Source organism: Mytilus edulis, chromosome 5, assembly GCF_963676685.1.
Source record: "Mytilus edulis chromosome 5, xbMytEdul2.2, whole genome shotgun sequence".
NCBI classification, from domain to species: domain Eukaryota; kingdom Metazoa; phylum Mollusca; class Bivalvia; order Mytilida; family Mytilidae; genus Mytilus; species Mytilus edulis.
This window is the reverse complement of record NC_092348.1, coordinates 73,370,584-73,385,536: the sequence shown is the minus strand read 5'-3', so window position 1 is coordinate 73,385,536 and position 14,953 is coordinate 73,370,584. Positions and strand designations below refer to the sequence as shown.

Sequence of the window (14,953 nt, the reverse complement as noted above, 5' to 3'; positions counted from 1 at the left end):
ACCCGATAACATACCATTTTTAACTTGATCTGCAGTTCAAGTGGAAATCTTCCAAGTTCTCCATACACCATAAAACTTGGCGTAGAGGATCGCACCCCCAAAATGCGCTTACAAAACTGTAAATGTAATTTTTCAATATTTTTTTTATTTTCAAACCCCCATATTTCCGAAGAATAGGTCAAAATAGGAACCACCAATGCATCAAATAATTTTAACCGTAAATCAATCGGGAGTGAGATATTTTGTATCTTCTTGTAAAGAGCATAAAGTGCTTTTTGAGCTTGGTCTACCAGTTTTTTTCGAGCTTGAAAGAAATTTCCGTTGTAATTAAACAGCAGACCAAGATATGAATCTTTAATTTCAATAATTTCATTACATAGTTTAAAAGTAACATTCTTATTAAACTTTCTCTTTGAAAAAATTACAATCTTAGTTTTTGATACATTCACAGTGAGTTTCCACTCAAAACAATATTGCTCAAAAACATTCAGAGCCTTTTGCAACCCTTCTGCCGACTCCGCAAAAATAATAGTGTCGTCGGCGTACAGAAGAATATATAACTTGATATACAAATCAAGAATCTCTGTAAATTTTTCGTTCATAAATGTTAGACCTTCCACAGAGTTTTCATCCAGATATTCTTCCAAGTCATTCAGGTATAAGGCAAAGAAAAAAGGTGACATTTTTTCTTCCTGTTTTTCACCTACCTCACACGGGAAAAAATCTGTTTTTAGTTCTCCATTTTTAACACAAGACTTAATATCCGTATACATGCTCAATATAACTTTAAACATTTTCCCACCAATGTTATATTTTAATAATTTTTGCCATAGTCCCACCCTCCACACTGTATCAAAAGCTTTTTTAAAATCTACAAAAGCGCAAAATAATTTCTTTCCCGAACTCAAATATAGTGAAATTAAAGCATGCATGATAAACATACTATCTTGGACAGACTACCCCTTACGAAAACCACCCTGGGCATCAGTTATAATCCCGATCTCGTCTGACAGAGCATTAAGTCTTAGAGGTGAACACTTTTTCTAAATTCGATGTAAGACAAATAGCTCAAATATACATATACTTACAAGACTACATGAAATAGGCAAAGGGTTAAATATTTCGTAGTGGTGTCTTGGCATAGCTTTGTTTGGACTTGTTTGTTTGCTTTTTGACCTTGAATGCTTGTACCTAATAATTTATCAACTGTGCATTTGCATTCAGATATCGTAGATCAAATTTATTCGTTTATTGTGTATTAATGTATGTTTTTTGATTGAATTAAGCCTGCCAATTGATATTTTATCCTGTGTTTTTCTATGTTGTGATGTTATGCTATTGTTTCAGAAAAAGGGAGAAGGTTTGGATCCATTAAAACGTTTAACCCCGCTGCAAATGTTTGCACCTGTCCTATCTCAGAAATCTGATGTATAGTAGTTGTCGTTTGTTTATGTAATTTATACGTGTACGTTTCTCTTTTCTTGTTTTTATATAGATTATACCGTTGTTTTTCCCGTTTGAATAGTTTTACACTATTCATTTTTGGGGCCCTTTATAGCTTGCTGTGTGGTCCAAGGCTCCGTGTTGAAGGCCGTATCTTGACCTATAATGATTTACTTTCATAAATTGTTACTTTGATGGAGAGTTGTCTCATTGGCACTCATACCACATCTTCCTATAGATATAATAGTATACCTTTGTTTAAATACCGTTATTACAATTTTTAACTTTTGTTCTCCTACCAACAATTAAGGTGGTATGGGAGTCTAAAATAAAAATGATAGAATTTGTTCATACTTTGCCAAAACGTAGTATCTATTGATATATGATGAAATATATAATAAAAATGATAGGTCACCACGCATTTTCTCAAGCTACAGGACGCGACAAAATGACACATTTTGTAAGGATTATACAGGAAAAAACACCATTTTGTGGTTAAAAACTAAACAAAATGATAGAATTGTTAAATACTTAAGGAAAAGATAGCTTTCACTCAATGCTTTGAGAATTTCAAAAGAAAAGATAGGGTCACCGTGAGTTTTTTCCGGCTAAAATACAAAATAGGAAAATTTCATGTAGAATCCTTCAGAAAATGCACTATTTTAGAGTTACCTCCCCTTAAAATGGCAATTTTAAAAAAATAAAAAACAAACACAAATAATTAATTTTGGCAAAAATATTAATATTTATAAGTTATATTCTTATAAATTGGTTCTTTTAGATGCAAATTCATATTAAATATCTGCATTCCTGCATCAAATTTTGCTATCTTGATAGAAAATATGGACCTTTGGTTCACTGTGTTTTACAATCCAAGATGGAGGAATACACCCACCCATACCACCTTAAAATTGTTTTAAAGATTGCTAAAGAAAGTGATTTGGGTTAAATTTTACGCGACCTCCGTTACAAGACTTTTTTCATGTAGTCTTGTAACTATATATATATATAGTCATTCAAGATTTCTTATTATTTTCTGAACAATTTGGTTTGTTTTCTCAACAGGTGATTACATCACAAAAGACCAAGATGTACTTTACGTTACATTATCTGAGAGCATGAAAGATGTAAGCAATGAAGTGACTGTTATTTTTGACCGACCACAGATTAACCCGGGAAATCATTATAATCAGAATGATGGAATATACATCGCACCTTTCACAGGAAGAATTATGGCTTTCTGGACAATTGGCACCAACGAGACGAGGAGAACTGAACTCATGGTTGAAGATATCGTTTTTCCCATGAATAAAGATACAAAACAAAAAGGAAATATAAATTATAAAATAGTTGCACAATTGAGATTGAACGGAAATACTACAAATATGTGTCCTCTCTCTTGAGAAACAACAAACTTAAAAATATAGAGTTCTTCGACCATTTTTGTTGAGGCGTATATCAACTAGCACGTTCTATCGAGCAGTATGTTTCAAATTTACATTATTTTTGTGTGGATATTTTTGTTGACTGATTGTAAAGCAATTCAGAATGATACAGAAAACAGTATCATTGTCGACCTTGTAAAACAAGTTGAAGATTTAGAAAATAAATTGAAAAATTTAAGTGAGTATAACACTTATTTTACTATTATTTCGTTTGGTTTTTGCTCGTTATTAAGTATTTCCGTATTTTCAAACCTTAAAATCTTAGCGCACACAACTGTCATACAAGTGAGAGTTTTCGCTAGCTATAAAACTAGGTTTAATCCACCATTTTCTACATAAGAAAATGACTGTACCGAGTCAGGAATATGACAGTTTTTATCTATTCGTTTGATGTGTTTCAGGTTTTAATCTTGCCCTTTGCTTGGGGACTTTCCGTGATCAGTATAGAAGGCTCCTGATGATTTGTGAAGTAAAATTATACCCTTGATCCTCTAAGTGTATAGGTTTACTTATGTAACTTTGTCTGTCCGTTTTTTCGGAACAATATTTGCAAATTGCTCTGTTTTTATAAATAAGAATGATAAGATATTTGATTGGGAATTGATTATATGTGTAGGACTCTAAAGTGCGATGGGGACGCTAAAGTACGATGGTCACGCTAAAGTACGATGGTCACGCTAAGGTGCGATGGTCTACGCTAAAGTGCGATGCTTCCATACGCTAAAGTCCGATGGTCCTCGAAAATATAAACGTTAGAAACGTAGTTTCATAATGACGTTAACAGTCGTTTATACAAACTAAAAATGAACAAACTAGAATATAGATTAGGAATATGTTATTAACAATTTCTACCCCAACTGTCCATGACTTACGAGTAATTGATTTAATTTAACCGTTCTTTGTCGGCTGAATCACAAACGTTATTTTTTTTTTCGAGTGCTGGAAGAAGGACTTGTATCCTACAGTCCACCATTTTACTATATAAATAAATAATAGTATACGGATACATTCGAATCATTGTTTATGTGGCAGTTTACTTTTTTATCCCAGTTAAAATGCCGTCGATTTTAAGAAAAGTAACGTCCGTATAATGGAGAAACATGTTGTCATGCGTGAACTATAAATTTTCTGCTAAAATATTACATTGTTAGAAAATAACACATGTATTTGTACTCGCTGCGAAAAAGTAGAAAGCTCGGCAAACTTTGCATTTCTCTCGCATTTAGATTAAAGCTCATACAAATAAATTTTGCATATTCCGACAATGAACGAATTTTGTATTTCTAATTTTCAATGACAAATGTAAGGAAGGTTGTAACATTAGGGTGAACGGCAATCTACACCAATTATTCAAATAACAATATGCTCTGAATTGTTAAAAAATCAAATATCAATTACATGAAATATAATATTTTCAAAACATAAATTACCTTTATAGCAATTATTTCTCGGTCGGACTTGTTAATTTAGAAACAATTACTTCAGCCTTCCGGTAAATGGTAAAGAAGATCAGATTTGTTATACCTTAGCATAATAGCTTTTGCAAAAAGACTTTTTAAACCACGATGTTTTAATACTTTGAATCTTACCCTTTGGATCATCGCACTTTAGCGTGATACACCATCTTACTTTAGCGAACCATAGATATGATAGTTATTATATCAATGAACGAACAAACATGCAACCTTCGCACTTTAGCGTGAGACACCATCGTACTTTAGCATAGACCATCACACTTTAGCTTGACCATCGCACTTTAGAGTACCATCGCACTTTAGCGTCCTACATATGTAAGTTGGAAAACAAATTTATAATACTGTGGATTCATTTATTTTTGATTGTACCAATTTTCGAAGTTCGAGAAAAAACTTGCAATTTCGTGGATATTTGATTTGTTGGTTTTTCCATTGTCTGCTTACAACCTTATAGAAAATTGTAATTCGTTGAACATTTAAATGTGTGGTTTATCTGAATTCCACGAAAATTGGTACCCCACGAAAAATGATGAATCCTCAGTTAAATGATGCAACCCATTATTAAATCAGCTATACAATAACTTACTTTTTGTTGATACATTTTTTTTATCATATGTTTTTAGTATTGGATTTTTATTTCTTGGCTTGTAGGGAAAGAAGTAACTTCTTATATATTCTGAGCAACACAAAGAGCCATTGCTTATTCAAATCTGTATTCGATAAACTTATTGTCATACCGTACCGTTAACACAATTGCAAACCTTTGTTCCACAGTCAACACTCGAGGAAACTTTGGAGCATTGCTGAATTAAGAGATAATTAGAAGGAAGTGCTTTGTGTTAAATCTTATACGACCTTGCATGATTTTTTTTTTTTTTCAGACTTGAAACTCAAGAAACAAATAGTTTTATTTGGCAAAACTTTTATGAATTTTCGGTCCTCAATGCCCTTCAACTTCGTACTTTATTTGGCCTTGTTAACACGTTTTTTTATTCGAGCGTCACTAATGAGTCTTGTTTAGACGAAACGCGCGTTTGGCGTAAAAATAAAATTTCAATCCTGATATCTATGATGAGCTTATTTGCAACCACTGGGTCGATGCCACTGCTGGTGGAGTTTTAATTCCTTGAGGGTATCACAAACCCAGTAGTCAGCACTTCTGTGTTGACATGTAGTAACATTGATATGTTCATAATTAAAAATTAGCTGTTAACAAAACTTTGAATTTATGAAATATTAAGGTTTTTCACCTCAGGAATAGATAACCTTAATTAGGTGTAGTTGGCAAAACTTTTTAAAAATTTTTGGTCCTCAATGCTTTTCAGCTTCGTACTGTATTTGGCCTTTTTACCATATTTTGATTCGAGCGTCACTGATAAGTCATAGGCGAAACGCGCGTCTGGCGTAAATATAAAATTTCAATCATGGTATCTATGATGAGTTAATTGACAACCACTGGGTGGATGCCACTGCTGGTGGAGTTTTAATTCCTCGATGGTATCACCAGCCCAGTAGTCAGCACTTCTGGGTTGATATGAGTTATCATTGATATGTTCATAATTAAGAATTAACTGTAAACAAAACTTTGAATTTTTGAAATGCTAAGGATTTTCAATCCTGGTATCTATGATGAGTTCATCTATACATATGTATTTTAGTAAGTGATTTTTTTCTGAATATTGTGTTTTTTTGGGGTTTTTTTTTCAACAGGCAATTACATCACAGAAGACCAAGATGTGCTTTACGTAACATTATCTGAGAGCATGAAAGATGTGAGCAATGAGGTGACTGTTATTTTCGACCGACCTCAAATCAACCCTGGAAATCATTATAATCAGAATGATGGAATATACATTGCACCTTTCTCTGGAAGAATTATGACTTTCTGGACAATTGGCACCAACGAGACCGCAAGAACGGAACTCATGGTTGAATACAGAGTTGTTGGTACACTAATGACTGCTGAAAGTTCAGTAACAACAAAAAATAGATACATCAATTCCAATACAGTCAAAGAATCCTCATCATCGACTGTGGCTGTTACCGATGTTCAAAGGGGAAACCACATTTTTCTGAGAACTGCATCAACATGATCAAATGATAATCACATTCTCAAAACTGTTTTGTCCTTACTGATTAGACGTACGCTTTAAGTTTAAGAATTAGAAAAAAAACTTTCCACGTCTTTTGTCTGTGGTGAAAAGTTGATTCTTTGGCAATCAAACGCTTGTTGCTTATTTTTGGGTGATGACTTTTCATTATTTATCAAATATTCCTGGGGTTTTATTTTGTGTCTCTAAAAGCCTTTTGAAAACAACAGTTTTACTGATTCTATAAAGATGCAACACCAACAAAATATTGATTAAAATTGCATGACCTAGAATATTCATATTACAAAATTGACAAATTAAGTAGCAGTGTAAGTACTGTAAGAGGTTTATATTCAGAATATGCAAGTTGGAAATGATTAATACAGATATGTGAAGTATTAACTTCATGTCTATATTGAATAGTCTCAGGGAAATACATACAATTACATTTTATAAAAAAAAATCTACTATCAAAATTCATGTATCACGTTTTTGTTTCGACATAAGGAAATGCCTGTACCAATTCAATAATATGACAGAAATTTTCGATTCGTTCGATGTTTTTTTCCATTCGTTCGATTTGTTTGAGTGTAGTAAAGATGTTCAAGTTACCAGTATGGAGCGTGTTTTTGATACTTTACTTTTTAACTATCTACTTTTCATTACGGTATTTGTTCATATTTAGAGTGTTAAATAGTTCACATTTATATTTATGTTAAAATGTCATTAATTATGTTCATTTGATTGGATTTGGGTTTTCTATTTTTGGGTTTGTTACCAAAATGAGAATTTTTATAAATTCATGGAAAACAGTTTGTGTAAACGACGATTATTTAAAAATTATATGAATACCTGAATAAAAATGTGCTGTCATCTACAAAAGTGCGACATTGATTAAAGGTTATCGAGATCTTAGACGTGTGGGGCTATGTGCAGTTTTTAATCTACAGAAATTATTGAAATGTATTGATATTAATTTTTGAATTATGTTTTTACATATCGCAAAAGGAATTTTATTTCCGAACTCAAAAGAAAATAAGAATATGATATATTAAATGTTTGAGAAACAAAAAACCCTCAAACTGCGTACGGAATTCCCACATTAATTGATCAATATAATTTATCAAGTTTATTCATGGATATTTTCTTTATTTACGAACATCAAGCATAAAAGTCATGTGAATTCATCAGTTAAAAATACAGGAAAAATATACATTTCTTAGACATACTAATGGTGTAAGGATATATATTTTACAAAAAATCAAAGAAACAAACGGAAAAATTGTTAAATTATCGTTTCCTTGCCCCGAAAATATTGTACTTAAGAAAATTTCAAACACAATATCATTGAATCAAAAGACCATTTGACTGAAAACGTATACTTTAAAATCAGTTTGGTCGGATCACTAAGTAGATCAAAATAAAGCGAGGGTTAGATGTTCTTGATTAAATTAATGCCTGATAATTATGACGAACAACATTATTACTCACTAATATTTAGAGCAGTTAAATAATCAACAAATACAATCTTTTTGAAATTAGATTTCGGTATTTTTGTTATACTTTCTCCCCTTCTTAACAATAAGAAATTGTTGATATAGACCTAGGCTTCGAAAATTAGAAACATTATCTTGATGAGAATGTTAAGGCCCGCCATATTCGTTATGTCCCTGTACCAAGTCAGGCGCCTTTAGTTCAGTGGTTGTTGTTGGTTCATGTTCGTCATATTTGTTGTTTGTAGATTGTTTTGTTATAAATTAGACCGTTAGTTTCCACAAACGAATTGTCTTATATGTTAATTGTCGGAGCTATAAATAAACTACCATACGATATTGTTTTTCTCATCGTTGAAAGCTGTACCGTTACGTATCATTGCTTACATCCACTACATTTGAACTTTGGTGGTTAGTTGTCTCCTTGCAATTATATCACATCTCCATATTTTCATTTTATTTTAGTTTTTTTTTTTGTTATTGAAAAGCATATCGAATTATCTGATCAAGACTGATGTACACATAGAACAAACACTATTGACAAAGGATAAATATGCATGAATAGCATTTCCATGTCGAAAATAGGATTCAATGCACAGTATTAACAAGCTACCTAAACGAAAAAGTGTCGACAAAAAAAAATTGAAATTCAATGTAAATTGAAAAGGGGGAACTCATAAAAACTAACGAAACAAATGAAAAACACGTGTCATATTCTGCCTTGATGCAGGCCTTTTTCGAAGAAAAACGGTTGTAACATTTCTCACTAGAATGACATGTGTTAATGTGCCGATAATTGAGATGAGGCAGACAAATTCAATACATCTACACAAAAAATTCAAAAAAACATACAAACAAGTTTGACAAAGACGTTTACAATAAAAAGTGTAGGTGATGATAAATCTGATAATGATTCAAACAAAAAATCATTCTGAGATGATAGTATATAAACATAATAAAGGCCGTAGAAGTATGCACTTTCCCAATTAGGAACAAAATTAATTGAATATAGATACAAGGGTGAATAAATTGAAACCAATTAAGTAAGAAACGTCGTTTGTCTAAATCACACCAACCAACCAGCAACAGGAACGCCAAGAGACCAAAACCAAAATACCCGATAGCTACTCAAATACTGTAAAAAGTCACACGACCGAAAGAAATATATAAACACCTGGACTATTTTTTTTTGCTAAGACATGGATGACGTTCCAAAGTCTTAATAGCAGCTACAAGCCCTTGGTTATCGTATGAGTTGAGAAATGTATAGTCTATACGAGGGGTGAACTTGGTATAATGCTGCTTATGTGAGAGAGAGAGATTATTTGAAACTTTATTTCATCTAGTTTGCAACTTTGATACGTATACGACCGCTCTAGTCACATTCGGTGTTTATGCTTCGAAATGAAACAGAGACAGCTTAATGAGTGAGGCGAAGGACATACAAACTCATAACAATCATGCCGGAAAAAAAAACATACACAAAACCCAATTTAAAAATACTTCATATGAGAAACTCCATCAAAAACTTGAAGCAACCTCATGTGGTCCGGAAGGGTAAATAAAGGCAACAGTAGTATACCGCTAATTAATAAGAAGATCCTGATCCACATGTAGTAGCTGTCGTGTTGGTTATTTTGATGTCTAGTTCAGAAGCATATATCAAGGGGACCCAATAAAAACAGTTGGGATTGTTATGTGAACTAAATTGCGATTAATTCACAAATGAAATTTCTGAGATTGGTTGTTAAATTTCTTCTATACATATCTATATGTTTTTCTAATTTTATTTGTAATGTAAAGGAAATCAAGATATAAGTTTGGTCGAACACATCAGTTTTAAGCAAAAAGGGCAAACGTTGGCATGTTTTGTATTTAAATGTTAAAACATTATCAAACATCCCATTTGTTTTGTTTGTAAATATGTTAACAGAGACTCTGAATAACAAACATAATTGGTATTCATTCATTTAAAATTTATTACATTTATAATTAACAAAATAAGTACAGTTTGGCACGTCGTTGTAAATGTATACCATATAACAAAAATTGTAATCACTAAGCATTTGTCCAGCAGAATAAGCAAATATTTATGGCATCTTTTCCATTTATCAAGTTCAGGAAGCTCGTGAGAAGGAAGAAATGATCATCGTGATACATAAAGATGTCAGCCAAACAAAAATTAAAATCCACAAGAATATTAAAACAAATCTATGCTACGTTTATGGAATTTGCGATTAAAATTTACCCTGTGATAGGTGGAGTCTACATTTTGTCAGAAAATGACAGACATAAGTAAAAATATTAGGATCGTCAATGGATTTTAACACTTCCTAGATGTTAAACCTTACACTTAAGACATTGATACGAAAATAGACATTTATGTTTTTTCCGACGTAGTCGGTATAGTTTCGGTTTGTGCCCTTTGAATTTAAGGACGCTTAACTATGGCAACAGAATACGCATGCTCGAAAATCCTTTCTGTGATTGGACAAAATGCTGTCATGGGGGGTGATTTGGTTGTGTTTGAAAAAACGTCTCGTTAATTATATCGTGATGGAAAGCAAGTGAAAAAACTATAAATATTTGAACTAGATCTTACAAAGATTTATATTTAAAATAATTGTTTCTCCAATAGCTCTTTGCATCCGTGACAGCTGTTTATTTGGGACAATTATATAATTCTTAATGTAAACTTTGTTGTACGAACGTACATGACTTTTAGAACGCACCTACGCATGTGAGATTTCCGCGGGGTTTTGGTGAATGTAAACAGAAAGATACGAGGACCGAGAATACTGAACACAAACAGAGAAAACGTTATTTAAATGGTATCTTTGTGCTTCTGAAGGTTATCGAAATGATAGTTTTAAACATATTCTCAAATTTAAATACGTCGGATATATTTTTTAAAGATAGTTCTTGTTAAGATTCTCGATGGATTTGGTATCAATGCGAGTAAAAAGATATTGTTTCCACCCTCTTTATTTGATAACATCGTAAAAGCCTATCATTTTATAACGTATGCAATGAACTCGTCATGAACTGCGAAAGTTTTGATCACATATTGTAAGAAATCGGAAAAATGGTTCAACAAAGCATCGAAGCAGCGAAGCAGCGAAACGTCTATTCATATGTGTCCTCATTGATTAGCCGGTTCAGAATCTAAAAAGAATTGTTGGTAATATTCTCAAAACGGTACACCAATGTTTCGTGATTACTTTAAAACGTCCTTTACAATGGAAATTCAACAAAAGCTGTTTTCAGTTTAGGAAACGGATAGTTATAAAACCCATAGTCCTTTAGATTCTGGAACGGCCATTTGTACATACATATTATAGATAAAGAAATTCTTATTCCTTAATAACACATTTCTTGAATTATTAAAAATCACGACGGAATTATCAAATGCTTATAACTATTTACACAATTATAAAAAACAAACAAACAAAAAATATAGAGTTATATAGACCAGCTATATAATAGTTTTCCATCAAACTCTGCCCAACGATCAGCACTAACCAGTTCATTAGTCACTGGCATTGACCTTGCCATCACCTTCTTTACATGCTATCCAACAACCAAGAAATATTATGACTGCCTAAAAATTTAATATAATAAATAAAGGTTAAATGTAATAGATAGCTAATGACAAACCTTCCGTCAGTCATGATTTTTAATCACCAAAATAATATTTTTTACGCAAAATGAAAGTGGAAACCCTGGGTATTGTCTTCCGTGCTTTCGTTTTTTTATTATCTTGATTGTATACAACTAACATTTGTCAAGAAAGACGTGTTGTGTGCACAGAAAGTTATGGTATACTGAGATAAATTGAACCTTGTTTTCTAATTGTAACTTCTTGCAAATACTCATATCAGTGCGGATTTGATAAAAATTGGATGAATTAAAAAATGTACTGACTTATATTTGATATGTTTTCCTTAGTTTAGTTTGTAGCCTGGATTTGTTTTCTCTCAATCGATTTTTTACTTTCTAACAGCCTTTTTTAAATGATTATGACCAACTGCTTATTTATGAAATGATCTAAATGTTATTACTCCGGTCTTGGTGACTTGCTTTTTTGGCTTCTGACAAAATGTCGAAAATTATCCCGTTTTTGGCATTAAAATTGACTCAATTTCATTGTGGTAAAAAAAAAAGTATGTTATGGTGTAACACCACTAATTCAGGCCCAACCAGAAAGCACATACCAGAAAGTAGTACATATTTAACACAAAATAATTCCTACGCATGAGTGTAACTTTCAAAATATGTAGAATATTTAGGTATTTTTGGTATCAAATGAAAGCTCAAGGACTGGTGATCATTGTAAAACACTTTTGGACTTTTGATTTTGAATATTAAAAAAAAATGCACCAAATTTTAAAAAGAGGGTACATTTTGTCTGTTTGTCAGATCTGAAGTAACTGTTTTGGTACATCCAAAGTTCCGGGAAACAGTTCTTTCTTATATGCAATTAAAGGTATGTTGATTTTTTCAGTACAAGACACCATAAAGTGTTTCTTTGAAATGCAATGATTGCCACCTTATTTGAACTTCAAACAAAAGAGGTGTGCCTACCTGAAACGGAGGAATCTAACATAGAAAGCAATGGGACCATGAATTAGTGGTGTACTTCATATTACAGAAAATCATCAGAAATCCAATTTTTAGAAGTTGTTCCTATTCCAATGAAAATAAGTGAAATTTGATGCTAGTAATCATGTTTAATCATCTTTTTTTGTTTAAACATCCTGTTTATGGGAAATTTAAGCTCTTGAATTGGCATACACATAAGTATTTTAGCCTTTTATGGTCATATAACATGCATGCAGTTAAGACTCGACTCCAAGTTCTTATTTTTGCATTTTTTGTGATTGAAATCAATAAAACATGTATTTTATGACTTGTATATGGTACAAAATAGCTCTTGGTCAAAATAATCTTATGATTTTTCAAGTTTTTTTGTGTTTTATATGGTAGCCTTTTACAATCTAGGCAATTGGTATACACTAATATAAGAATTCTAAAAGCTCACTGTACATGCAATTTTGAACCAGTTTAGCAAGTTATCTAGCTGAGAGATATATAAATGGCTCTTAATAATCTATGTTTTACCACAGAATTATGGTTTATACAAAAAAAGCCCTTTTCCAATTTAAAGAAAAAAGGGGGGACAATTTTCTCATTTATGTCTTAAGTTTGGACTAATATATTTTATTTGATGAAGAACCTCTGATTCAAATATGGCTATTGGTAAGCACTTAGCTTTCCTAATAGAAATTAATAAATAAAACAATGATATTGAAAACAAAAAAAGTATATTGGTCATTGGTAATACCCATATGCAGTTTTCTTTGAATAACCCATATGTTACTACCAGTCCAATTTGAGCTAAAAATTAGTAAAGTAGTATTTGAGCTAAAGCTTTATATGTTTTTTATTGCTTGAAATTGATCATAGAATGAAATAAACAAGCTCAAGTCAATATAGCAAGTTGGTTCTGTTATAGGTGTAACACCACTAATTCAGGCCCGGCCAGAAAGCACATACCAGAAAGTAGTACATATTTAACACAAAATAGTTCCTACGCATGAGTGTAACTTTCAAAATATGTAGAATATTTAGGTATTTTTGGTATCAAATGAAAGCTCAAGGACTGGTGATCATTGTAAAACACTTTTGGACTTTTGATTTTGAATATTAAAAAAAATGCACCAAATTTTAAAAAGAGGGTACATTTTGTCTGTTTGTCAGATCTGAAGTACCTATTTTGGTACATCCAAAGTTCCGGGAAACAGTTCTTTCTTATATGCAATTAAAGGTATGTTGATTTTTTCAGTACAAGACACCATAAAGTGTTTCTTTGAAATGCAATGATTGCCACTTTATTTGAACTTAAAACAAAAGAGGTGTGCCTACTTGAAACGGAGGAATTTAACATAGAAAGCAATGGGACCATGAATTAGTGGTGTACTTCCTTATGACATTGTTTTATATTTCTTAATTTAAAGGCTTACCTCAATCAATGAAACCAGTATGACAACAGTCATCACAATTTTATTGTATTTCTCCACATATGACCAGAGTACATCATAGCAACCCTATCAAAATATTCGATTTGCAGTTCGATATTTAATTGTAATAACGAGAGAATTTTATAATTCTAACTGCGTTTATAAGTCACTTACGGCTCCTGATTTACCTTCAATCCAAACCGTGTGTGTTTGTTTTTTTCGAATTCGTGGGTTTTCCGATGTCACAATGATTGTGTTATTAGTATTACGTCACAGAAAAAAAACGATTGTTCAATGTTACAACGATTGGTCTCGGTCAGCCAATGTAACTCATTCATATATTATTGTTTTGATGTATTCCATGTCCTGTTTTATTATTTGTTCCCAGCATGATGCCAAACGCAATATAATCTTATGCCTAAGAAAATGTTTTTGCAGTCGATCTTTTTTTACGCAGCATACAGTAAAAACCGATCTTGAAATGTTGTAATGTACTTTAATATTATTCATTAATGTATTCTACTGTGCTACGTGTTCTTGCGATTGTTTGAACTGTATTCCTGCCACCTAGTGATGTAATTTTGCCGGTATTTTTTAATATTGCCATATGAGCGGGAGGTTTGACAAGCCATACGACAAGGTTTAATCAAACATTTTTGAGGGGATTATCCTGTACCAAGTCAGGAATGTGGCAGTTGTTATCAAATTGTCTGTTTCTTTGTATGTTTGCGTTTGTTCCTGTTGCAGATCAGTTGGTTTCCTCTCATGGTTGTAGTGTTTCTTTTAGCTTTAGTTTGTAACACGGAATTGTTTAAACACCTGCCGGGATCTTCGTTGACAGTTCGAATCAAAAATGCTTTAAAATCTAAATCTATGACGAAAAAAGTATAAGATAAATTCCGAATACGGAGTTAAAGAAAGTACTCGTTTCGTAGACTAGCTTTCCTATGTGTAATTCTTTTCTTTTTTTAATCATTTGGATTATTT

At 32.1% G+C, this 14,953-nt stretch overlaps 1 protein-coding gene across 1 annotated transcript in view; it reads right to left on the bottom strand.

Annotated features, from left to right (window-relative positions):
* Positions 1 to 9,896: 9,896 nt before the first annotated feature.
* The window catches only part of LOC139524431 (tetraspanin-18-like), a 29,501-nt gene continuing 24,444 nt past the window's right edge, over positions 9,897 to 14,953 (bottom strand). The window contains exons 7-8 of the mRNA XM_071319207.1: positions 13,970 to 14,053; positions 9,897 to 11,547 (exon numbers count right to left, since the gene is read on the bottom strand). Of these exons, the coding sequence (XP_071175308.1) occupies positions 11,476 to 11,547; positions 13,970 to 14,053 (156 nt within the window). The 3' untranslated portion in view covers positions 9,897 to 11,475. The remainder of the gene's footprint in view (positions 11,548 to 13,969; positions 14,054 to 14,953) is intronic.